Source organism: Mchenga conophoros, linkage group LG2 (assembly GCF_057382185.1).
Source record: "Mchenga conophoros isolate Kocher_MC1m ecotype Shallow Benthic linkage group LG2, M_conophoros_male_GT1.1, whole genome shotgun sequence".
NCBI classification, from domain to species: Eukaryota; Metazoa; Chordata; class Actinopteri; order Cichliformes; family Cichlidae; genus Mchenga; species Mchenga conophoros.
The window spans coordinates 37,898,429-37,923,318 of record NC_140527.1 but is presented as its reverse complement, the minus strand read 5'-3'; the positions used below and the strand labels follow the sequence as shown (position 1 = coordinate 37,923,318).

Genomic DNA, 24,890 nt, shown 5'->3' with positions numbered 1-24,890 from the left:
TTACTTCCATGTTTTGTTTTTGTGTTGTTTGTTGACCTGGCTCAACTTTAAAATAATCAGCAGAAACTGGCTCGCATTCTCCCAAGAAACTCACAATGTAGACGTACTACCTTGTTTCAATTCCAAGGCAGTTCAATGGTGTTTTAATGATCCACTGACTTTCACTGTGCATTCTAATGGTCCTGTGCTTTCCTGGCTCACTGTACCATTAATGGTGCATGTTGTTAATTCATTCTTGTTGGACGAGCAGCCCAGAGTCATTTGTGATATTTCTTTTGTATTCCGTTCTGAGGCTCGAAGTCTCTGTTTCATTCCCTCGGTTTACTCTGCAGCCCTGCTGTCCATCTCCTCCCACCCTCCTGGCATTTATTTTCTTCTCCCTCTGGGGAGTGATTCTCCCCGACATCGCTACACGCCCTGGCCAGATGTTGAAACTTAAATACGCCATTCATCAGCCCACAGACTCAAGTAGGGTGATGACCCTGGAAAGACATTGTTAGTATACAAAGCTCACACACTCACCGCCTTTACTCATAAATTCTCACCACCACCCTGCACATTTAAACCAAGACATTTCTGGTGTGAGTAACTGTCCAATTTCTGGTTCTGAAAATGGCCTCTTGAGAGCTTAAACTTCAAAAACAAGATTCTAGTGTGTGATTAGAAATGAAGATTTGCAGCCAAAATCTTTTTCATTGAGGCCGATTTATTGTGTCCATTATTTTCTCTGCAGTTAATTCCAGAGTAATGGTATCATTCAAGAGCCAGATAAGTTACTGAACTTGATTTAAAAAAATAAAAAATGTTTAAGTCCTTGGAGCCTTCTGTCATGAACTCTAGATCAAATAAAATCAACAATTTGAGTGCCACAGATTTGCCTATTTTCATTCACCTTTGCACCATATTTTCAAGTCCTTTTTTTCCGTTTAGGAACAAATCTTGTAAAATTGTTGGAGAAGCTCACCACTGTGAGCTAAAGTGACGCTCTTTCCTTCATCTGGAAGGGCAGTAACACTGTAACCACTGAAGCTTAGTGGTCAGTGTTCAGTGCTGCTTCACTTTTTCCATAACTACTCTTTGCCTTTCGCTTGGGAACTCACAAGCGCATGACTAAAAGTCTCATCTCTTCAGATGTAAACTGTTGCTGTTTATTGGTGACAGAGTTAACATTGGCAGAGGAATGCATTTATTTCGCTCTCTGGACGGTCATCTTTAAAGACGTGACAGATGGATGTTGAATAGAGATTGACTTAAGAGGGTTCTGTGCGTGCGTGCACGCTCACACACACTACTCAGACCGACTGTGCAGAAAATACCAATGCCTAAATCTGAGAAATCTCCCATGCACAGATTTAAAGTATTTTAAGGCCTCGTTTCAGGTTTTATTGCTGGAATTGCAAGCATGGCATTAACTTTCTAACAGACTTTATCCTATGTTTTTTTTGTGGTTTTTTTCTTTGTTTGTTTGTATGTTTGTTTTTAACTGATTGTTTATGTAACAGAATGGGAGTTTGCACACTAGATTTATAAAATTCAAGGGGAAATTTGGTAGTTCTCTACTTTCCTTATTCTCCTTTTTAAAGTGAGGCTTGATCTATCTGTTTTTCTTTGTCTATGTCAGTTGCTAGTCACATAAAAGCTACTGGTCAATCTTGTTGTTGACAGATTATAGTCATGAAAGGTTGAGACACAGTTGACAAAGGTATCAGTAACCTCATTAGCTGTATAAGCCTTAATTAAACCACTACTTCAAAGCTGCATCATTAGAGCATCACCCTGAAGTCCTGAGTATTTGATGGGCTAAAAAACAAATAAAAAATGAATGTCTATAGCTACTTCTGAGTTTGATACAAACTGATTAGTCTCTCAGACCTGTAATAGAGCCACAGTAAAGTGGGGTTTCTGCTCTGTTTTGCCATGGAGGGAAAACAAATCTGAGCTCAAAGAAGTGTCATGAATTTTTCATGAATTAAGACGGAGTCTCTCCAGGACCCCGCTCTGAATTATGAACTAATGCAGCTCTTAAAGAGCGCAGAATAAGTGATACATTCATTAGGACTTGGGGGGGAATCTCATAATAATTTAGTGATAAATACAGATTCATTCAAGTGTTCTTACTGTCTCGTATGATCGAAATAAAGATGCTAAGGAAAAAGCTGTCTTCACCACACTGTCTTATTTTTACTATTAGGTTGTGGCCTTGTTAAAACTGACCTTGATTAGAAGAGAAGGAAGCCTTGCACATACCCGTCTGCCCAGGCAAGCACAAAATATTGATTCATATGTCAGGCATCCAGTGTATCGTTGTCTATTTTTTGCCTGCAAGTGAGCAACTGAAACGAAGACCTAGAAAATAAAATCCCATATTAGTTTTGGTTTTGTTTTCTTAAAGAGCGAGCACATTTTAATTAACAGCAATATAAACCTTGGCTATTTGAATCTCAGCAGAAATACTAATTTATCAGTGTAGCCCAGTTGGCTTTCTAGATTGCTGTACCAATGAGAATGGGTTTTATCAGCCTGATTAGGGTTAATTAATTTAAGTGTTATTCCATCTGCTATTGACTGTAGCAATGGTCTAAACTGATTACATTTAAAAATATATTTTACAACTTTTAGCATGTAAACGGTTTGAGTCCAGTGTGACTCGAAGATAGTTGAACTTGTTTTGCAGTGTCAGGCCCAAAACGGGAGCATTTTTAGTGACACTCTTTATATATGTCGTCCACTTTTTTGTAATCTCATTTATCTCACATCATTTTAAATAAACGAAGAGTCGTTATTTAATTGAATATATTGTGGCTTTTGTTTTTGTCTGTTTTGCAGGACTCAACGCTTTGCCTTTTGATCCAGCAGCCAACAACGACCCTCTTCAGTTCAACGGTTCCAGCGGACAGCTGGTGACCGACTGTCCTCCCTTGGAAAACACTGCAGAAAACAGCAAGAAGAGGAAGAGAGCCAGCCTTCCTCCAGGTACTAACAGCAGCTACCTCACAAGTTTTGCACCACTGCTGCAGGATTGCTCTATGGTCTCAAATCCTCATTTTGCCCTCAGCCATGTTAAATTTCTAAATGCAAGAGTTTGTAACCTCAAATGGAGAATACCCCCCTTCACTTAGGAGTGCTTTGATACAACAGTTATATTTCTTACCTTTCTTCCCTCCGTCTTCCTCTACCAACATCAAATAAGTGCAATGTGAATTGTTGCATAATCCTATTATTTGGCGGCAGTATGGAAAAGAGTAGCTTAGTTCAGTCTTTGTTGTTTTCGATTACCTTGCCATGTCCTCGGGCTCTGGTTGTCAGGCCTGTTTGGAGGTCAGGCAGCTGCAGCAGAAAAAAAAAAATGCTCCGGTGAGATTGTGTGTACGCGCCTGACTGTCTGTTACCGTGCCAACACAGGCTGCCAATCACAGCTCCAACACAGCTTCAGTTTTCTGACCACAGGGAGGGACACACTGAGAAAAGTGCACACGCGTGCATGCGTTTATGTGAGGATGTGCTATAATTAAACAGTAATTTGAGTAAGTGTTGGTGTTTGCCTGGTAATGTGTCAAATTAAAAAAGGACTTTCTAATTAAAGAATTAAAGAAGTACTGACTAATTAATTGCTTTGTAAGTAATAGAACAAAAAGGCCCTTAAGACAGAGAGGTGTTGTTCTGTGAGCTCTGCTTTCGTGGCAATGCTAATTAATACTTCACATTAGCGCAGTCTTAATCGACTCTTCATCTTTTCCTCACATCTTCACATGAACGAGTCCATGACTTGATGGCAATTTAATTTTAATTCGCTGACCACGCTAAACTCTAATTGGGCAATGTATCTTAGATGATTGTAGAAGGGCGGGGTGGGTGTGTGTGTGTGTGGGGGGGGGGGGGGGGGGGTAGTGAAATTGACACTGGGGGAAATAAAAGAAGGTAGCGATCGGTAAAAAGCCTTAAATTAGAAAATGCACCAATTACCAAAACACAATGCTTTGTATTATTGCAGGAGTTTGTTGGCTTAATACAGCTTTTCAATTAAGAAAAAATGTCTCAACTGTGTTACAAACCTCCTAAAATTGATCTATACAGATAAGTTTATGAAGAGAGCATGTTGTGCAAATGTAAACAAACATGGAGCTTTTTCTTTTGTTAGATTCCAGTTTCTTCATGATCAATGAGCTCTCACTTGTTAGATTTCCCACAACAGCAGTGAGAACCAAGTATCCTACGGTCATAATGTCATTAGTTTAATGTGAAATCACTCTGTCAGTATGACCGTGCATTCACAGCAGAAACTGAGAATATTTACTGCGTTGTTCTGCTGTCATGTTTAAGTCACATTAGACGAGGCAGAAATGTTCAGTATATTCAAAAAGTGCTCAGAGCAACAGTGGTAACAGTGTATAGAGTTATAGTTTTACGGTTACAGTATTTTGGCTCTGTGTAACTTGGTAATTCTGCACAAAGTTATTTATATTATTATATTTATATTTGCCATTCTCTGAGAACTTGGTTTCTCCAGTATTACATAATACAAGGATGTGATCTTATACAGCCTGGGAACTCAACAGCAAGTGGCCTCAAGGGGCAATGGACAGTTTTTCAGAGCTTCCAGTGTAACCAGAGGATATCCTGGTCGAGAATTTCTATTTCTGCCTGTCAAAAAAGCAAAAGGAGATTTATTTATTTTTCTCATCCAGCTGAAGGGCCCATGAGCTGATGTGGTGGTAAGGCATCCATCATCCCTCCATCCAACGCTCTACAGTTCACAAGAATCATAAGAATAAGCCTTATTCTCCCACATGGGAAATTTGTCTTGGGTAAACGGTGCTACACATAGCTGGATTTGCATAATCCAGCTATGTGTTCCTACAGCATTTTCCTACGAATGCTGTAGGAAAATCACCGCTTTTCCTACAGCATTCGTCCGATTTTTTTATTTATTAATTTTTTTTCTTTGTGAAACTCACCTGATGAATCTTCCTTCAAATTGTGCCCAGGGTTAAGATCGTATAAAATGGAAAAGTGGCTGTTATTTTACGTGTGGATGTCCATTTTCATAGGAATCTCAACTATTTTTAGAGTCTTGGTCAGATTTTCTGAAATGAGATTCTAATTTGTTTCGGATATAACACTTGCAAGCTTCCTTGACTCCTCTATGGACTTAAGTCCTCATTATTTTGTGCAGTACAGTCAAGCAGTGACAACAGAACTTGACACTTTCTTTCTGTACTTGACACATTACAATAATCTGTGAGTTGCAATGGATCATTAGCTACTTTGTCATTCTCTAACCAAAGGTTGCTCAAACATAGTCTATTTTTGGAGATTTGATCTCGTATATTACAGTAATACTCAGTAATAATTGTTAATCATCAAAAGAACAGTTCTTAGAAATCACGAGTGTGCGTAAATTTCAGATTGTAAATAATATAGAGGACTGATCGTATTGCTATATACCTTTTACCAGTTTTTGCCATATTAAGTTACCTGCTGAAGCATTATTGCAGCACCGCACTAACATTGTACAGGAGCAGCCCACATTGTGTTGAAATTCCCAGTAATTCTTTTTTATGATCTGTCATGTACTTGGTGATATAGAGGAGCACTGGTTACCTCTTATGTTTGACCTCATCCCATTGTCTAACCTGTATTGACACTTCTTCATTGACTTTAAGTGTAGGGGTCTTTGCATTGGAAGTGTCTTAGGTTGGTGTCTCTCACTGAAAAGGACCCATTCAGCGTCAGACTGTCTTTAACTAGTTTCTTCTTCTTCTCTTGACTTTTAACGTGATTCTGTTGGACTACATTGAGTCCAAACTGACAAATCACAAATCTAGCTGCCCCATGTGCTATTCCAGAATTAAATTGGCTACAAATTAGCTTTGACTTGGCCTGGTATGACCTGAGTCTGTCAGTTATTTCTGCCTTCTTGGTTGGAGCCCTTGCAGGACTAGCAGGTAAATGGTGGCCTAGAGCAGATGGAGCTGTGAATTTATCGGCTTCTAGGGTTGGATTCTGTCTGGCTTTTGATTGTCTTCACCTGGTCAGGTCCTTGAGCCCTCTGAAGCACTGTGACTCATTAACAGCTGTATTGACTGAGTCTTGTTCAGAAACTCAAATAGAAAGAGTTTTCTCATTACATGTACAATTCATGGTACTCTAGTGGCATTATACAGCAGCCCCCTCAAATGTTACACAGCAGAATTGTCTTTCACTAACTGATTTAAAATTTAGGGAATTAACAAATGAACTAACTGACATGAGAAATTGAAGTCATCACAGATTTGATGGCTTGCTTTGGAAAGATTTCATTTTTTCTGATGACATTTCTTTAAATCGTTAAATTGCCACACTAAGCAGACAGACACATAGGGGATGGAGCACTCCTCTCTTGTAAACAGTCAAAAAGTAACATTTGAAATTGAATTGATGTTCTGTGGACTCGGCCTTTAAATAGACACAGTTTGTCAGAGTCACTTCTCTCTCTGACTCGATGTGACTAACTCCATGTTTTTATTTACTTCAGTATGAAAAAGTTCCAGAGAAATTAAGTTCAGTGAACATCATATCACTTGGGAGGTCATTACCAGTTGGTTATTACAAAAACAAGATTATTGTTGAGCTTCTCTGTGCCCAGTAAAATTTTGTTATACTTTATTTAGTTTTTAAATGAAACACTAACGCACTTTTTCCCCAGCGACCATTCCCTCTATAGTTCGACTACACACTCAGCCACCATGTTTGCTCTTTATTTTCTTAGTCTTCTCTGTTTATGTGCACCCACTCTGTGCGTGTGCCTGTCTTTTAACCATCCATAATAAGTGGTGCCTTAGGGTTAGCAGGCGCACTGCACGGATCTTCCCTATACTGTTTGTTATCAGTTTTGCAACACAGCCAGAGATGCCCATTTCCCCTCAAGTCCTGCTGTGTTTAAGCTGCAGGTGGCGAAGAGAATGAGATTTTTAAAATGATGCTGCTCCTGTAGTGGAGCAGTTTTACCCTTTATAATGAATATAAATGTCAGTGTAGTAGCAACTGCACATGTTACATTGAATTATGTCGTGCCTGTTGCGCATGTTAATGTAATAGTAATGATAATCATAATTTGTGGAGCAGTTTCCAAAACAGTTTTGTGTGATTTAAAGAGAGCCAAAGTTATAAAGGCATTCTAATATTTTGTGATGTCAAACTAAAACTGAGTTACCAAAAAACCGAACAGCTGAAGGGGAAGATGGAAATCAATTTTATTTTTTAAGGTATTTCTGTTTAAGACTGTCTGTCATTTTTCAGGCCTTAAAATGAGGGTTTCCTCTGCTGTGGGGAGGCCCTGTCAACTCTGGTAATGAGGTGTGATTTCAATCGCAGCGCTGTGCCTCCAGCACTCTTTAACTAACATTCTTGATCTCATGCAGTCTACAGTGTGTTAGTGAGAGTTAACACAACACTAAGAAACACTCCTACTTAAAGGACTTTGAATTAAATGTGTTTTCATGTAACCCAAATATGTCTGACATGAGGACAAACTCGTAAAGAAAGGACTATTTGGATTGGCGAGTTTAGTTAGCATAGTTTGACATCTGTATGTCCGCTGCAAGCAGTGTGTCTGCTCATTGCAGTAACAAATAACTTTGTGTGGAAAACGCTCTTTGAAGGAGAACACTTACCCTTTGGCTGATTGGGTTTCAAGCACCCTTGTAACAAGGTTGTTTGACTGGGAAAAATATTGAAGTGATCAGAGGGGAGGTATATTTTCAAACCTAAGGCCATGCGTGTGATTTTTATCCGACGCATTTCCAATGCCTAGATTAAAGAAATGTTTTTCTTTTTATTGGTTTTTTTTTTTCATTGCATGAAAATCAATTAATTAAATTTCAACACGATTTCACTAGCATTGTTTTAGCCAATAAAAGAACTGTGCTCTAACCGATCCAATCACGTATGCATTAACCTTTAGTGAGAAAGGAATTGAATAGAATCTATTGATTCTGCAGGAAAAAGGTTAATGCCATTTAGCCAAGGAAAATAAAAATACATGCTGCGCAGGTAGGTAGTGGTAACAATTGTCAGACAGCTTCTGAATCATAATCTGAAATATAGCAGCAAAATTATATGGACAGTATATATTATTGTATCCTAGTGGGATGTTATTAATGTTAAAAATGTTATTAAAATATATGTAGGTCTGACTTCTTTCTGTTAAACATGTATCCTACCTTTCTTTTATAGAGAGAACTTTATTACATATATTAAATATTCGACATGTGCAGATTTATCTATACAATCTTGCATCCTAACAACCATCAAATGGCTCAGCAAGTTTTCATATATACTATTTATACAACTACTGTTTGGAGAGGTTTCTCAGTTTCTGTGCCTCGCTGTATTCAGTCTTCAGTCTCCTTGAGCCTTAAGCTGAAATCGTACCTTTTGATGTATGCATATCCACACGGATCTATCTGATGTAAAATGCATCACCTGCCCGTGTCCACAAAGGTTTGGACGCCCATATATGTATGAATCTATGTCCCACTGTTAATACATGCAGACAGGAAGCTCAATATAAGTAGGAGTGCTTTGTAGCTTCCTGAGCCACCAAAGTGTTAGCTACAATAAAGATATGTTAAAACACAGATTTATTTTTTCCTGTGGAAGCAGGTGCATCTCTCTCATGTTGCTGAAGCTTGTCTAGTCAGTAAAAAAGAAACAAAAAAAATGAAGGTGTCCGAGCTATAACGGTAAACCTAGCTCATCTCGTCATCTGTCAAGGCGCTGCGCTGGCCAAAAAAATGCCTGGACTCGACTGCTTAACATAATGTGACGGATGTATTTGTGCTACGTAGTTTTGCAACCACAGTGATTTAAGTTTTGAAATCCTGACGAAGAACAAACCATCGCACAGCACTTTATTTTTGCCTCTGATAAACAGCTGAGCGCTATAAAGGAGAGTAGTGTTGACTAACCCGATGTCGTAACGTTTTTTTGTCATGCCATTTAGCCAGTACAAAGTCTGAGCGTGTAGTTCACACCCTGTCTTCTACTGTGGCCTGCTCGTGATAAATGGTTTCCACTCTGACTGTGTGGAGCTCCAAAACACCAGAAATAAACTTCCGTTCAGTAAGCTGAATGTTGAAAAGTGCTTTGTAATAGTTTTGAGAACTACAGGCAGTAGTATGCCTTTTTGTGGCCCTTTTTGGTTGTCACATGGGAGGGTAATGGATTTGAGTATAAAAGATGTAATGTGATGTCACTGACCCACCACTGGTAGGCAAAGGGTCTATTGGAAAGTAAATTCTGTAATGGGCTACTCAAGCTGTCGTGGATGACAGTCCATTGAGATATATGTCATTGTCCTGTAGAGGTGTATGTGTGCGGGTAAGCTGACTTGCATGGCGCGTGCTGAGGTGGGGGCAGATCTGCAGCGGGATGTCAGTCTTTGTGATGCCAAGGCCACACAGAAGATTTAGAGTGATGCTGATGGACTGGAAACTCTAATGACAGATTGATGTTAAAAAGAACTCATTAAGAGATTAACAGGATGCATGCAGCCATGCAGGGGAATTAAAGTGTAATGACTTTCTGAGTTCTGAAGTGATTGTTCTAGATTGAGCAGCTGCAAGTTTCTGAAGACAGATACTCTACGCACAATATCTACAGAGTATATGTGTTTTAACTCCAGGAGAGAATAGTGATTGAAATGCATGTTCAGCTCCTTATTCTTCTGGGACTCTTCTATTTCACTTGCAAAATAACAGTTTAGTTATCTCTACTCCTGCTGAGGGAAAGACGGAGAGTGCCATTGTGTCACTGTGAACAGTGTGTTCTTGCACAGTTATGTCAAGCAGCTTTTAGTATTTAGGAAACTGTTAATTACAGCAGTTCCAACAAAAAGACCACGTATACAAAGCGTCTGATCAAGGTAAACGTGCAGTTTCTAGATCTATTCCACTGATGATCGTCGAGCAAGAAAATTAAATTGATGTTTGTCCTCCTTTTTCCTTTTCCCATTTGTCATCCTTATATTTTTTTAATCATGCTGTCTTGCTCCCTGCCACTTTTCTTTCAGCTGCAGTGGTCAGGGATTTAGTGCCATTTCACCCCATCTTGCAAAGCCTGCAAACATGAGACCTAAATAATTCAGTGCCAGCAGGCGCTCAGCTCTGACGTGTCTCTAGACTTGCACTAAAGTTAATGGTAAAGCCTTAAGCAAGGTTCAAGCTCTGAAAGTATAAAAACAGAAATATTCATTTGGCTGTCATTTATGTTCATGGTCAAAGCAAAAAACAAAACAAAACCCAAAAACCTGCATTGCTTTGCAAATGGTCCTCTCGGTGTTATAATTCGTGCAGTGTAACAAGAAAGGTGAACAATTAGTTGCTTCTTCATGCCTCGGCCTCGGGGAAATGACCAAATAAGTTTTATTTTGGGGCATTTTCCCATCCTTATAATTAGTCTTTTCTAAATTGATTTCTAATCAGCACATGCCCTGCAGGCTTAAATTTTAGAGTTTAGCAGTGAGCTACCTACAGCCCATAAAATGCTCAGTGTTCATTTTGGTATAAACTTTGATAAACAGTTAATTGATACAGAGAGAATATTTGATTTGGGAGTATTATTGCATAAAAACAACATAATGCTTTATCCAACATGCTAAATGCATTGGTTCTCCTAAAGCTGGAATAGACAGCATTTATTGGCAACACTTGACAATAAACCCAAAACATTTTCGTCATTATTTTGAGAAAGAACTACGCTTCTTCTTCTCCAGTTGGCTCTATTTTTAGGATTTAAAAAAATCTAGGCCATGACAGAAAACGTTGGCCAGTAACAGGTATTTTCAGATCTCGGCAGAGACGTACTATAAATTAGCATAATAAGCTGCAGCAAGATACATGCTTTTATAGACCGTAAGCTACAACAGTAAGTTGGTTAATGGATTCTCCAATTAACAGGCAAGTTATTTTCCCCCAAACTCAATACACTAAAAAAATATATGCTTCTCTTGAATTTCATGCCAGCAACATGTTTCTAAAACAGGGACAGGCGCATCAAGATGCTGGAAAACCAATTATTTTGCAACAGGTCAGCAGTGTGATTGGGATGTCCTTTTTTTTTTTTTATATACCCAGAGAGGCAGAGTCTGTCACAAGTAAGGATGGGCTTTCGTAAGCAGCACAGAAGGAATTCATGGGCACACAGTTGCACAGTTTAAGAAGTGTTTTTGAACATGTGACTGCAAACAGTGTGAAGACCTCATCATCTACAGTAAATAAAAGAGGGCGTTGTGATGGTGCGCTGCCACCTTACTGCAAGAACATTCTTGTTTTGAATCTACCACATGGCTGCAGCCTTTCTGAGTGGAGTTGCTGGAAATGTGAGTTTTTCTGCACACTCTGGCTTCCTCCCAGAGTCCAGCGATATACACATGAGGTTAATTGGTGATTCTTAATTGGCCAGCAATTAGTCTGAGAGCAAATAATTGACTGTGTCTTTGTTAGCCCTGTGATAGACTGTCGACCTGTCCAGGGTGTACCCTGCCTCTCTCCTTATAACAGCTGACATAGGCTACATCCCCCGGTGACCCTGAATTGGATAAGCAATTAAAAATATGGACTACACATTAAAACATTATGAAATTTGGGGAATTTTGAAAAAAAAAACTTATGTGTGCAAGGGCTGACTACCAGTAATGAATAGCCATAATCTTCATCCATTAAAAACTTCTTTGTTGGAAATCGTTGCGTGGGCTCAGATGCTCTCCTGAAACTGATTCGGTGAACACAGTTCAGAGCTACATCCACAAATTAGAACTTTATCTTGTAAAGAAAAGACTCCCATGAAACAAAATCCAGAAACACTGCTCATTTTTCTGAGTATGAAAGCATTTTAGAAGTGAAGCTGAAAACTGTCCTCGAGTGTTTTCAGCACACAGTTCAAAAGCCTGCATCCATGACATTCATAGGGGTGCATTAGTGCACATGACATGTGTAAACTGAACATCTGTCAGGGTTCTGTTAACGTTATATATACATATAAAGGTTTGGGAGGAAAATATGTTGCCATCAAGATGATGTCGGCCATAAAATAAAATGGTCTTGGTGCTAAACTGCCATGCATGTATCCCCTACCGATCCATTCCCTTTTCCAACCCAGGTCACTGGAGAACTTTCATGGACACTGGAACAAGAAGCATACACCTTGGCACCTTAGAACATGTGGAATAATAATACAGAAAGCCTGTACGTTCTCTTTGATTTAGAACCTTTAGTATGTTTTACCATTTAGCATAATACAGACTTTAAATTACAAAGCTGCTTGCGTCAGTGTCCCGACCGTTTTGAAAAGAGGGTTGTACATCTCCAGAAGAGGGCTGTAATCTACCCAGCACTTCCTCTGTATCTCAGCCCTCCAACCCCCATCCTCAATTTAGTTGAAATAGAAGCTGCCATTTCCTCCTGTTGAGTGCATGTTTCTCTAACAGAGAGGGCTGGCCTGAGATTCAAAGGCTCAGATGGTTCAATTACAAATGTAAAGGCAATTGAGAGGTTTTATCTAGAGTGTTTTTCATGAAGCCACCAGCGATTGTCAGATCTCTACATGTCTGAGATTGCTTAAAACACCAAAGAATAACGGCTCTCTCAGAAAGGTCGGATTACTAGATGAATTATTTATGCTGTCTATGTGGATGAGGTTTGTTTCTATTACAGCTGAACCAAAATTGCTTTACACAATCCTTTGGTGTGTTTTTTAAACTCTTTTAAATGGTACCAGAAGACTGTTGAACACACAGACCACAGTGTTCCTTCACCACATAATCGGAGATGAACATGATACAGGAAGTGGTATGTTTGGCTCATACATTCAGAGCTTGAGTTTCTTGGGAACCTAAGCAAAACAAGAAGGGGCGCAAACATGGAAAATACAGTTTGGACACGTCATAGTTTTCCTTGTTGTCTCGTTGCCTCCGTGTGAATGAAACTCCCTGTTTTAACCGGTATTGTGCTCACAGCAGGATGTTCATCACAGACGCTCCACAGCTCCACTTCTCTTCTATTAATGCCCCGCCTCGCCTCGCCTTTCGCCCATTCCTCCTCTCCTTCGTCTTTTTTCCCCTCTAAGCCTGAAGCCAGTTTAACTCAGCCACACCAGCTGCCTCTTACTGCCTGACATTATTGCCTCTTCTTCGTCATCCTGCCACCATCTTTCGAGAGAGTGGTTCAGAAGTAATACTAAAAAAAGAAAGATGAGTAATTAATCAATTATAAATTAGCCTAATTTATTTGACTAAATGTGAGCTGTCATCTGACTCTTAGATTCATAACGGCATGTAGGTTGTGTATGCTTCTCTAATTTGAGATTCGGGTAACGTGACGAATTTATCTTATGCATTTGCTCGGTTAGGAAGGGACCTCTTTGCACCTGAATCTTAGCAAATATCAGAGCATTTTAAAAATATAATTTAGACTGCGAAGGACTGACAGTTTGGTTGACGAGAGGCCGACAAACCGATGGTCACCAAGCCAATGAAACTGGATCAATCACCCATTCACACAACAGCTGGATCAGCTGTTTTCATAAGTTGCTTGTGACTGGCCGAAACAAATTGGTATTTTATATTCATTACAGTTGTAAACACAAGCTTTACAGCTGAAGTGTGGCCTTTTCAGGCTAACGCTAATAAAACATCTTCGTCCAAAACAAAAATTCCCAGCGGTGAATCATTTGCTCAGTTACTGTTCCACAGAGCACAGATGCTTATTATTGAGTAACAATCAAATTATCTTGGATTATCGGATTTGGGGCAGGGATAGCTCAGTAGGTAAAGTGGTCGCCCCATGATCGGAAGGTCGGCGGTTCGAATCCACTTAACGGCTACCCTGAGGTACCCCTGAGCAAGGTACCGTCCCTACACACTGCTCCCTGGGCGCCTGCTTAGTGGGCTGCCCACTGCTTCACTGAGTGAATGGGTCAAATGCAGAGAAAAACAAGTAATTTCCCCATGGGGATCAATAAAGTATCCATTATTATTATTATTATTATTTGATTCATAGCTTGTGGTATAGCAGGAAAAAACAGGTCAGCTAGATCGCAGAATATAATAAGAAACATGAGGTTTACGGCATATTTATGATTCTTTTGTTGTTTTTGTGTTTATCTAAACGTTGGTTCAAAATCTAAAGACAATCAGTTCACCGCTAATTTATTTTCTATTCAGCTGTTTTCTTCAGTACTCATGAATATGAGTTGTGTACTCCGTCATCCTTGCAGCTTCATCACAAGGCCTGTTCAGCGATACGCATAAAGTGCCACCCATCTGTTATTATTGCATGATTGTACCAGTGTGCGCACAGCCTAGGAATAAGTATTGATGTCAGAGCTTTTCAGTAGTGAAGTAGTCTATCTGAAAGACATTTCAGGTGCAGACAACATAGTAAAACATCAGAGAGAAGATATCCAAAGCAGGATTACTTTTTGACAGACAGTCCAGGGTCTTTCTCTTTTTTTGTTACGTTTGAGCAAAGTCTGAAAAACAAAAATGTCACGGGAGAGCTGCACTGTGGCTGATCACGTGCTCGGACTCCTTTGAAGAAACACGTACAGCATGTAAGTAAGCAAAGAAAAAAAGCCTTTAAACTACCCTTCTTCTCAAGGGATACGTGTGCTTCAAAAAAAAGTAAAGAAAACAAGTGTCTACATGAGGGTGCGTGTGTTTAGACCAAGAACAGATTCATGCAACAGATTCAGAAAGAATCAAATCGTTTCTACTTTAGTGAGGTAGATTTAATTGAAATTTATACAATCGCAATTTTGGTCACTCACTCAACACTCAAGCCCCTATAATAGAGTAAAGCTGCAATTACAGAAGTATTTGCAAATTTATTGAACTTCTTTTTCTCTTTTGAAAGCTAAATTTCAGTTTCTACTTGTGAAGTGATCTTTATTCATTTATTCGTCACCTTTTCCAATTTCTAAAAGACACCGGTCTTGCTGCTCTCTAGCAACAACTGGCAACACGAGCTCAAGATTACATCATGCAGGTACCTTTGGTCTGCAGTTTGAAAAGCCTGATGGATCAGAAGAAAGTCTGCTAAAATTCTGGATGTGTCTCTTTTTCTGTTTCTCTCACAAAGTTTCCCAGACATCTAAGAGGGGCAGATATACTCTGCACTTTCAACATCTTATCATAAGCAACCCCCTTCCTTAACAATGACTTTCTCTGCCCAGGGTTTCGCTGCTGCTTTTCCCTTTCCTTCTTTCACTACATCCCATATTCCTCTCCTAGTACGTGGAGGCGATAATCCTCTGGGTGGATGATTTAGATGATATGCTAAGGAGTTCATAAGCTTGTCTTTACCTGCATATATTTTGTACTGTGTGCGTAGGTTGTGCATGCTCAATCTGTACTTTATATTTATACAAGACTTTCATTTTCATATTGGAAATGTGGCCAATTTATATTCTTAATCCAATTATATGAGAAAAACATGGTTGTTGTCTGACTAGAGTTTCACAGATTGCATGTTGTGATCAAACCTTTGTTTTTGAAGTGTCACTTCTCATATGCGTTCTGGAAGATGTAGGGTTATTGCAGCATGATGATGATTGTATCAATGCGGCATTGGCTTTATTAACACTCTTTTGACGTTCTCTTCCTTGGCCTGACTTCCCCCTCAGGTAGGGAGTTAATAGGTTTAATCTAAAGTCAGCATGCCAGATGATTAGTGTTGTTAAATCCCAAACTATGTTGTAATGGCATCGACCGGAAAAGCGTTTTGAGTCATTTGTCAAAGCCACTGGAAGGGAAGCTCCCCTTTTTACATTTGCCAAGTGTGTCCACTCTTCCATCATACCTTCCTTCCTTTATCTTTTTCTCTGTTGACAGTTTCCTGCAGGTGCAATGAGACTTGATTATTAGAACGTTTCCTTTTGTCTAACTAAAAAGTAGAGTTTCAAGTGGCTGAAGGAGATGTGGAGACACTGCATGCACACGGTCAAAATGACGTGATTTCAGATAAAGAAACGTCAGCTGTATTCTCTTCACGACGAGTTTGTTGGAACCTCATCCAAAAGTGGTTCTTTAAAAAATATACATGCATGAAAACATGACCTGATAGAAAAAGTTGGTTCACTGCAGACAGAAACACGGTTTGTCCTTGCTTTCCTTTTAAACCTTTCTATTGGGGATCAGCTGTGAGTATGCAGTGGCATTGTGTTCAGTAACGCCGTACCACAATATGGTGCTGAAAATGTCTTTGTTGCAGCGTTGTTGCTATTCCAAGCCAGTTAAGGGGGTTTACAAAGGCAGCTCAGGTTTTTTGTCTGCCATGAGCTATGTGCTTCTGCGAGGGAAGGTATCTCTCATGGCTAGTCAACCATGCTTCCATTAGAAAAAAGATGATCTATTGAAATAACGCCAATGACCTCCATCCACCGAGCTTTACTAAAGAACGCATCAGACCATGATTTATTGAATGCTTCACGTCTCTGTGGAGGTCACTGTCTGCTAGAATCTTTTATATATGGTCTTAAAAACCCATCCATACTAATATGTGTCTCCCATTAAGTTTCACGACCGGTGATGCAGTTGATGACATACAACAGAAAAATGTCTATACCTCCAGCTGTTAGAGTGATAGCCTGGGTGTTTATTGTCTTATGTAGTCTGGAAGATGAGTGGTTGGTGGGGTGGGTGCAGTTTTCTCTGTGGTGGGGTTGGGTTGACTGTCCCGGGCTCTGTGGGGCCGGGCGGCGCTGCTGCACTGGGCCCGGTCTGGATGGGCCTGGGCCCCCTTTCCCTGGCGGGTCGCGGAGTATGGGGGTGCCTACTGGGGTCAGCGGGGGAGCTGGCCCCAGGGAGGGGTCACTTGCCCCTCCCTTCCTTCCCTCCCCATCTCCAGCTGCCTCCCTCTTCCCGCTCCACCACAACCACCCACACATGCAGGGCCTTGGAGTGGGGGTATGTCACCAGGGTGCAGAGGAGGCTACCCCCCCCTCTGTCCCCTTCTGGCTGCCTCTGCCTCAATTTTATCCCACAACGTAGACATTCACATTACTCACACTCTCATTACACATACATATAGGATCTTGGGGGTGGGCACGATACACGGAGTCCAAAGTACCATCAGGGTGTACACCCCACCCCTGGCATCGTTGCCCACCTCTCAATTTTAAATACACGTAGACATTGAGGGCTAGCAGGAGGGACTATGCGCTTACCTGCTGCTCTCTGGCAGGTAGCTCCATGCCCTCCTGGGTTTTAAATGCACCTTAGAACACACATGCATCAACACTACAATGAGCGGGTGGAGGGAGGTTCGGAGTCTTCTCTCACCCCCATTCTCTGCGACCTGCTGGAGCAGGGGGGCTAGGACTAGGAGGAGGAGTTGGCCGTCCGACTGCGGTCTGGAGTGTGGAGCCTTCCTGCTGCTGCGGAGTCGGGGCGGTCTGCCTCCCCCCACCGCAGGGAAAAGGGAAACACCACCTGGGTCTGGGTGCAGTTCCCCCCTCCAGGGGCGGGGGCACCTAGACCCGGTTTGTAGAGTACACTTGGGGAGTGTGATCGTGTGTACAACGTCTCTTTATGTCTGTCTCCACGTTGGTTGAGTGTGGAGTAAGTGCATATGAGAGCATGAGGGTGGGAATGGATGTTTGTGTCTGTGTGTGCCTGTATGTCTGTGTCTATATGTCAGGTTGGGTATCAGACGCCACCTCTCTGGGGACATCTCAGGCCCTCCAAGGTTTGGAGGCCTATCTCCCCCTACCACCACTTCCCCTGCCAGTGGCGGACCCCCTCAGACATCGGTGCGTTGGTGGTTCTTTGTGTCCGGGGATGGGCGTCCAGGTACACACCGGCTCACTCCTTGGCGGCCGCTTATCGGGGCCTGGAGCCTGGGGCTCGCTCGGGCCACTTCGGAGGTGGGGTGCCCCCGGCCTCTCGGCCTGGGGCTCGGTCACTCAGGCGCGGCTGGCTGCCGGCGGAGCTCACGGGCGCGTCACTGCAACTCCCCCTGGCTTCTGCTCCGCGGCTGCTGAGTGAGCCCTCATCTGGGACTCTCCTCAGCTCTTTCCGGGACAGTGGCGCGGCTGCCCCTCTGTTGGTCTTCCTTGGTCTCTTGTGTTCTGGGGGCCTCTGGATGTCTGGAGTTTTGATCTCCTCCACACCTGCTTCATGCCCTGGAGGACGGGGCTGTGGCCCCCCCACACCCTCTAGCAGATTATTACATGAAGGAACCTTTTAAAAAACAAAAAACAAGCGCGTCCATGCTCACAGGTGTACACACGGGTGATCAGACCCACAAACTACACCCTTTTTGGCTCCTACCTCAAAGCACACTGTGTTCTGTTGATCTTATGTGCTGCACAATAATGTTTAACATTTAGTATTTACTGTCATATTCCCATATATCATTGTGATGTTGTTTATTCTATTACTCTTGTTCTCTTCTGCTTGCTTTCTTTTTTCTTTCTCAGCAGGTGATCCAGGTGATTGATATATGCATTTTTTTTCTCTGCTTATTCTGTTGGTTTTTGTCTTTTGCCCTTCTCCCCCGTCCCTCTTCTCAGCTGTTTCTCTTTCCCTCTTTCTTTCTCCCCTTCTTTCCCCCAGTCAAGTCTGTCCCGTATTCAGTAAGTGAAAATAAAATAAACAATAAAAGGTGAATCAAATGGACCATTACGGCAAGGCTGGGATGGTCAGTTTGGTAAAGTAAATCCGTTGGGCATCTTTCTTTGCCTTTAGACAACAATTCTGATGCAAAAGAGCCAAACGGGACAGGCCAAAAAAAAAAAAAAAAAGAGTGATAGTAAAAAGTGATGTCCTTTAATTTGTTTCGGTATTGATCATGTACTGTTGGCCTTTGTTTCGTTTATCAGTACCAGCCTGGGTATCTGTCCTTGAGTAATTCAAAAGAGGGGGCCATTGCACTTACATGTACACATGTAAGATAGCTTCTTTTTTTTAATCTTTCTTTACAGAGATTGGCGAGCAAAGATTCAGCCTGCAACATATTTTTCATTATATACTGAAATAATCAGGTGTATAATGTAGTTTGCATAGCTTTCAATTATTTTTTTTTTGAATAACCATTTTCCACAGTCAATACAATTGACATTTTTGCTATATTTTAAAAAAATGAAAAGTCCAAAAATCATTTAGATTATTTTGTAACGTTGTAATTGGAACACTCAGTTACTGTAACCATGGTGTGACATGATAAGAAACCACAAATTCACCATGCAAGAAGAGACTTTTAAAGTGGTTTCAGGAAATTGGATGCTGTGTAAAAATGTCTATTAGAAAAAAGATTGCAATGATTTGAAAATGTGTGAAATTATATATTTAATTGAAAACAGTGCAAATTCGGCATACAACATGTTAGAAACATTATAAAGTTAAAAAGTGTAAAAACATTTCTGAAATACCAGTTGGACATCTAGACGTTTTTATCATTTTATGTAAGAAATACAAAAATTGCAACATCTTTTCTGGTTACAGCTTTTCCTCAGCTGTGGAACAGAAATGCAGAAGCATGTCGTCCATTGATCCCCACTGGAGTTTCTTGAACTTCCCTACGTCTTTCTAATCTTACACAGTAATTGATCTAAAGCCAGTGTGTTCCACAACCCAGTTTTATTTCAATTACTTTTTGATAGAGGTATAGAAGCACCTGTGTTCGTCACAGGATGTGAGACTTCTTTTTGGTGTGGGATGTGCACAAAACATGAGCATAGCTAAGCTGAACGGCAATGATGTGGAGCTCATGCTAGTCTATTTTGTCCAGTAATTTTAATAAAGCCATTTAAACACAAAGTTATTGCTTAGGAAAAAAAAAAGCAAGGCAACATTACTGCACAGTTCAAAGACTGAGGTTTCAATGCAGGCTTTAATGGGGGGGTTAGCATTGTTTTTTTTGGGGGTTTTTTTTTTTTATATATATTTGAGAATTTACCCTTACAATTTTAAGAACTTTTTTTTCCTGGCATTATGTCAGGTAGATTATTCTATTCCTTGGCTGCGTTCAAACTTTACCGAGCTGTGACCCCATGCGCAGAGTTACATTCCAAAATATTTAATATATTCTTTTAGCTTAGGTATTCAGCGTGGACACCCACCCAGGGAAAGGTGAACGAATCCTGAAGCTTTCCAGTCATCATCTGTCAGAAGCCTACTAAAATATTGCAGCTTTCAGGAAGTGTGGAGTCTTTCTGGGAGGCTTGCTCTTTTGAAACCCTGCTATTCCTCCAGCCCTTCTTGTCACAACATTGCACTGGCAGTCGTTACAGTGACAAGCTCAAAGAAAGCTGCCTGGATGAAGAGGCGTGGCCAGATAAGAGCCCTGGCAAGTTCACTGAGCTGTTGACATTTCCTCACAGCAAGTCCCCTGGTTCTAATTGGCTACTGCTGATAAGATTCCCATGTTGTAATTGGCAGCTGCTGATAAGATGCTGTCACCTGCTGCAGTAGTCAGCAGCACGGGGAGATGACAACAACTCAGCAGTCAGTAGGCGGACAGGGCTAAATCCAGGGCCTGAACCTTGTTTTCCAGAGATTCTATTCCAATCTGGGGTTGGCGCTGGCTATGGCAATGGTGCAGACCAGGGAGCAGGTGCTTAAAGAACCTAAAAATACGTCTTATCAATTCGTTTCTTAATATGAATGAAAATGCAGTTTCTCTGCCTTTTTTTAAAGACAATCTGTCTCTGCCTGTGCTTATCTATGCTCTTGTCATTGCTGTGATAAGGGCTGCAGTAATTCTGAAAAAGCTGTATTTCTGTGTAACAATAACATCTGAGCACTATTTAAATCTAAATGGGTACAAACTGCTTTGTGGGTTGTTTCTGTCTGCTGCTAGGCCATTATCTTATGAAATCATATCCATATTAAACTTATCTGTCATAAGTGTTGGGGGTAGCAGGTTGTTCATGCACATTTCCATGAGGACAAGGGTAGGTTGTCTGGCTATTTATAATTCCTTAACTGTATCTAGGTTTTTTGGACATTGTGTGTAAACTGTAATGTTTTGAAGTAGACCATGGCAGACATAACAGAGCTCAAACAAGATTCAAAGAGATCCTGAACTACATGCCACAGACAACTGTGCTGCTTTCTGAGATATTAGGGCAGTATTTGTAGCCAAGTTATCCAGTTACTATCTCCCTGCTACTTCTCTGTGCTGATGAACAGTTGGTCGATTTCAGAAGCAGGTGCAGTTTCAGGGAATGCATCTCTGCTAAACCAGCCAAGTATGGCATAAAGATCTGGTGGAGCTGTGATATCAAAACTCCTCTTTGCATAAAAATGATTGAAAACCAGAACTCCAGAATTACAATTAAGACTACAATTTAGAATGTTTAATGGTTCAGTGTATAAATATCACAACTAGATTTCAGTAGATCAGAGCCAACTGAATCAAGTGCAAAATCCTATTCATTATGACAGGGCAACACTGGGGCTTCCACAGTGCCTGCTCCTGTGTATTTTCAATGCATTAGTTCTCAGTTTGTGGGAACATCACTTTGTTGGAACATGGAATTACACACTAATCAATGTGTATTTATGAGTACAATATTCTCTTTTCAATTAAATGAACTAAAAAACTTTTAATTGTGAAAATATCTTAAGGAAAGGTCCCAGTACTTTGGGGGCTCCATATTGTAGTGGATTACACATTTCAAATTCAAATTTTTTTATTTGTCACACACACACAGCCATACACAGTATGACATGGGGGTGAAATGCTTGTAGCTGTACAATGCCCGACCATTAAATGACAGAAGAAAAGTTCTACAATATTTACAATTTACTACAAAAATGTACAAATTAATTTAGGAATTTACAGTAAAGAATGTGCAAATAGCAGAAGAGATTATAAAGATAAGGATTATAAATTATAGGAATTATAGGATTATAGGAAATGTGTGGTGGTGCGTGTGGTGACGTGTGGGAGAGTCCAGTCTTATAGTGACGTGTTTGGGAGAGTCCAGTCCTACACCTGGTTCAGGCCCCGAATAGCCTGGGGGAAGAAGCTCCTCTTCATTCTCTCTGTTTTGGCCTTAAGGGAGCGGAAGCGCTTCCCAGACCTCAACAGTGAGAAGAGTCCATTGTTGGGATGGGAGAGGTCCATCATAATCTTCCTAGCTTTGGACTTGCACCGCTTGGTGTAGATGGACAGCAGGTCAGGGAGCTCTGATTGAATGATGCGTTCTGCCGAGCGCACCACCCTTTGCAGATCTCGTCTGTCCTGCTTGGTGCTGTTCCCAAACCAGGTGCAGATGTTTGACGTCAGGACGCTCTCGATGGTGCAGGAGTAGAAGTTCTTGAACACCTTCAGTGGCAGATGGAAGTCTCTAAGTCTTCTGAGGAAGAAGAGACGCTGACGGGCTTTCTTAACCAGGGTGTTGATGTGACAGGACCATGACAGGTCCTGAGTGATGTGGACACCCAGGTATCGGAAACTGTCCACTCTCTCCACTGGCGTGCCACTGATGATGAGGGGTTTGTAATTCCTCGCCTGCTTTGTAGTGAAGCACATTTACTTAAAAAGCAAAAGGTTGCTGGTTCAGTTCCAGCTGAAGATGAATATCCCTTTTGGGCTGGTGTAAAACTAATTTTATTTGCTTTTAATCTCTGGTCACTTGGTTTTATAGACACTGGAACCTTTGTGGGGATCTTGATACAATCACCGTTACCAAAGAATGAGCTTATAAGGGAAGTATCTGATGTAAGGTACAGCTTCTGTATCGGTTCTTCGGTTTCCAGCAAATTCCATTGTCACTCACTTCCCTATTTGGCCCACCTGTCAACAGGTCAGCATTTGGGAGGTGTACAGGTCACCTACATGCACTGATGCGCAGTTAGGATTTTGGAGGATTGCACGGGTGCATGTCTGCAGAGGGTGAAAACCACTCTGTTTGCTATCCGAACAAAAATGTCTACACAGATGGACATATTTGCTGGACCGTGAATCTTTACAGGTCCATGCTGTCATTAACAACGCTGAACTTAATTTGTCCAAGTTCCTGGGATAGTCATGTCACAAAGATTCACATTTTTTTCACCTTATCCCAGGTCTTTACTCATTCTTGTGCAGCTGACTGTGCTAAATCCGGGCCACTTTCTTTCTGTAGAAATTTTGGTCTATTTGGACATATCTCAGGCTATACTCATAGATTTAGCAGATGTTTTTGCTGGCAGAAGTAGCCTGAGGTCTCATGGGTATGAGCTGGAACTGCTGATAAAGACATTTTTGCACTATTGTGTCCTTAGCCTCAAAATCCAAGTAATTAATGCTTTCAAAACTCTGACTAAAGTTTCTACACTCCTCTTGACTTTACTTCCTTTCTGCCTTCCTTGAACTGCGGGCCATAGTTTCTTGCAGTCCGCATAATTTTTTTTGATTGATCTTCAGGAAGTAATTATGCTTCTGTCTTTATATACATAAGCGACTTTGCCAGGCAGAGTTTCCATGTGAAACTTGCTACAGCTCCCAGAGTTTGTCATTGTTTGTAGATGTCTCAAACAAATGCTTTTGCTCACAGGCACCAGGACGTCCAGTGTCACTGGAGTTCAGCTTCACAGTAAATTGTTATCTGTCAATCTTAAAGATTTGTTTCACACCTTTTTCTTTGCCTACTATTCTACCTAGCAACAGCAGAGAAAACACGAGTTTAAGGTTTATTGTTGACCATGTACACATAAAAAATTGTTTCATGAGGCACTTTTTTCTTATATTTTCTCCTAAAGGAAACATTTTTTTTTTAAATTCTGATTGACGATTTCAGGTCAACGACCAAATGTCACTCAATAAAGTTTAGCGTTTCCATTTAACAAAATTGAACAAGAACAGTGTTGAATGCCCTTCTCTGCCTCTCTGATATCTCCTTACACACAGCTCTCTATTGACTATCGGTTTCAGTTTATTGCTATTGGTGTTTCTTTATATGGAGCCAGAATAACAAGCTGTCCATGTGGCCAATAATAGTCACACTTGGAATCACCTGAGTTACACTAATGAGTAAGTGACTGAGTGCGAGCTATAATTGCCATGGTAACCACTGACAACAAATTATTTGCCATCAAATTTAAATTCGTGTAAGTAGACTGGTGATCACATGGTTTGGTTTGAATGAAATCGATCATACAAATACTTGTAGTTGCTTAAAGCCTTCGCTGTCAACAAGTTATGAAATAATTGTGCCTGAACAATTTTTTCTCAGTGACTTTATGTAATTATAAAGATTTTACAAATACCAATGAAACGATATAAAACTGACTCTTTAAGGTAACTCGGTGGACATTCACTTTATCTTTAGGCTGAGCTGATGGAGACACACTGTCTGTCAGAGGCTTGTAATTGTTTCACAGTTTGCTTCAGGACTGTTCCAGCTGTTGATTAACCACGACCATCAAACGCATTTTCTTTCCAAGAACGGCATAACAAGCAATGGGGACCTAAAGCACTGTTACCGCAACAAAGAATGACAGTCATACAACTTTTTTTTGTTTTTTGTCTCAGGCCCTGGTCTCTAGTTCTGACAGTTTAAACTTCAAAGAAGAAAGAAAAGGGATTATATGAAGCGCTTCAACTTGTTTTTCTTTCTCAGAGTTGTCAAGCTGTCCTTCAGGCATCAGTAACTACATTCAATTCATGTCTCTTGTACTAACCGAGGGTTTGGCTGCATAATGACTACTTTTTAAACAATGAGCTAAAGGCTTCAAATTGGGCACAGGCTGACTGCAAAGTATCAGTCCCGAAGCTTTGATTGGATAGCGGTCACCGCATTCACTTAATGCATCACAGTGTGTTATGTTTTAATATTCACCTTTTAAAACTGTACTACCGTGAGAAGACATGTTTTATAGGTTTGGTTTTTATGTTTCATCTATAGCATAATCTCTTCCCTAA

The 24,890-nt window shown here is 40.8% G+C and overlaps 1 protein-coding gene across 5 annotated transcripts in view; it reads left to right on the top strand.

Annotated features, from left to right (window-relative positions):
- Nucleotides 1–24,890, top strand: part of enox2 (ecto-NOX disulfide-thiol exchanger 2) — a 184,595-nt gene that overhangs the window by 84,472 nt on the left and 75,233 nt on the right. For 4 of the 5 annotated variants that reach the window (XM_085244976.1, XM_085245004.1, XM_085244995.1 and 1 more), the window contains one exon: nt 2,827–2,973. In XM_085244976.1, the coding sequence (XP_085101102.1) occupies nt 2,827–2,973 (147 nt within the window). Of the gene's footprint in view, nt 1–2,826; nt 2,974–20,475; nt 20,592–24,890 lie in introns of those variants that run through there. The other variant, XM_085245012.1, reaches the window with a different exon arrangement.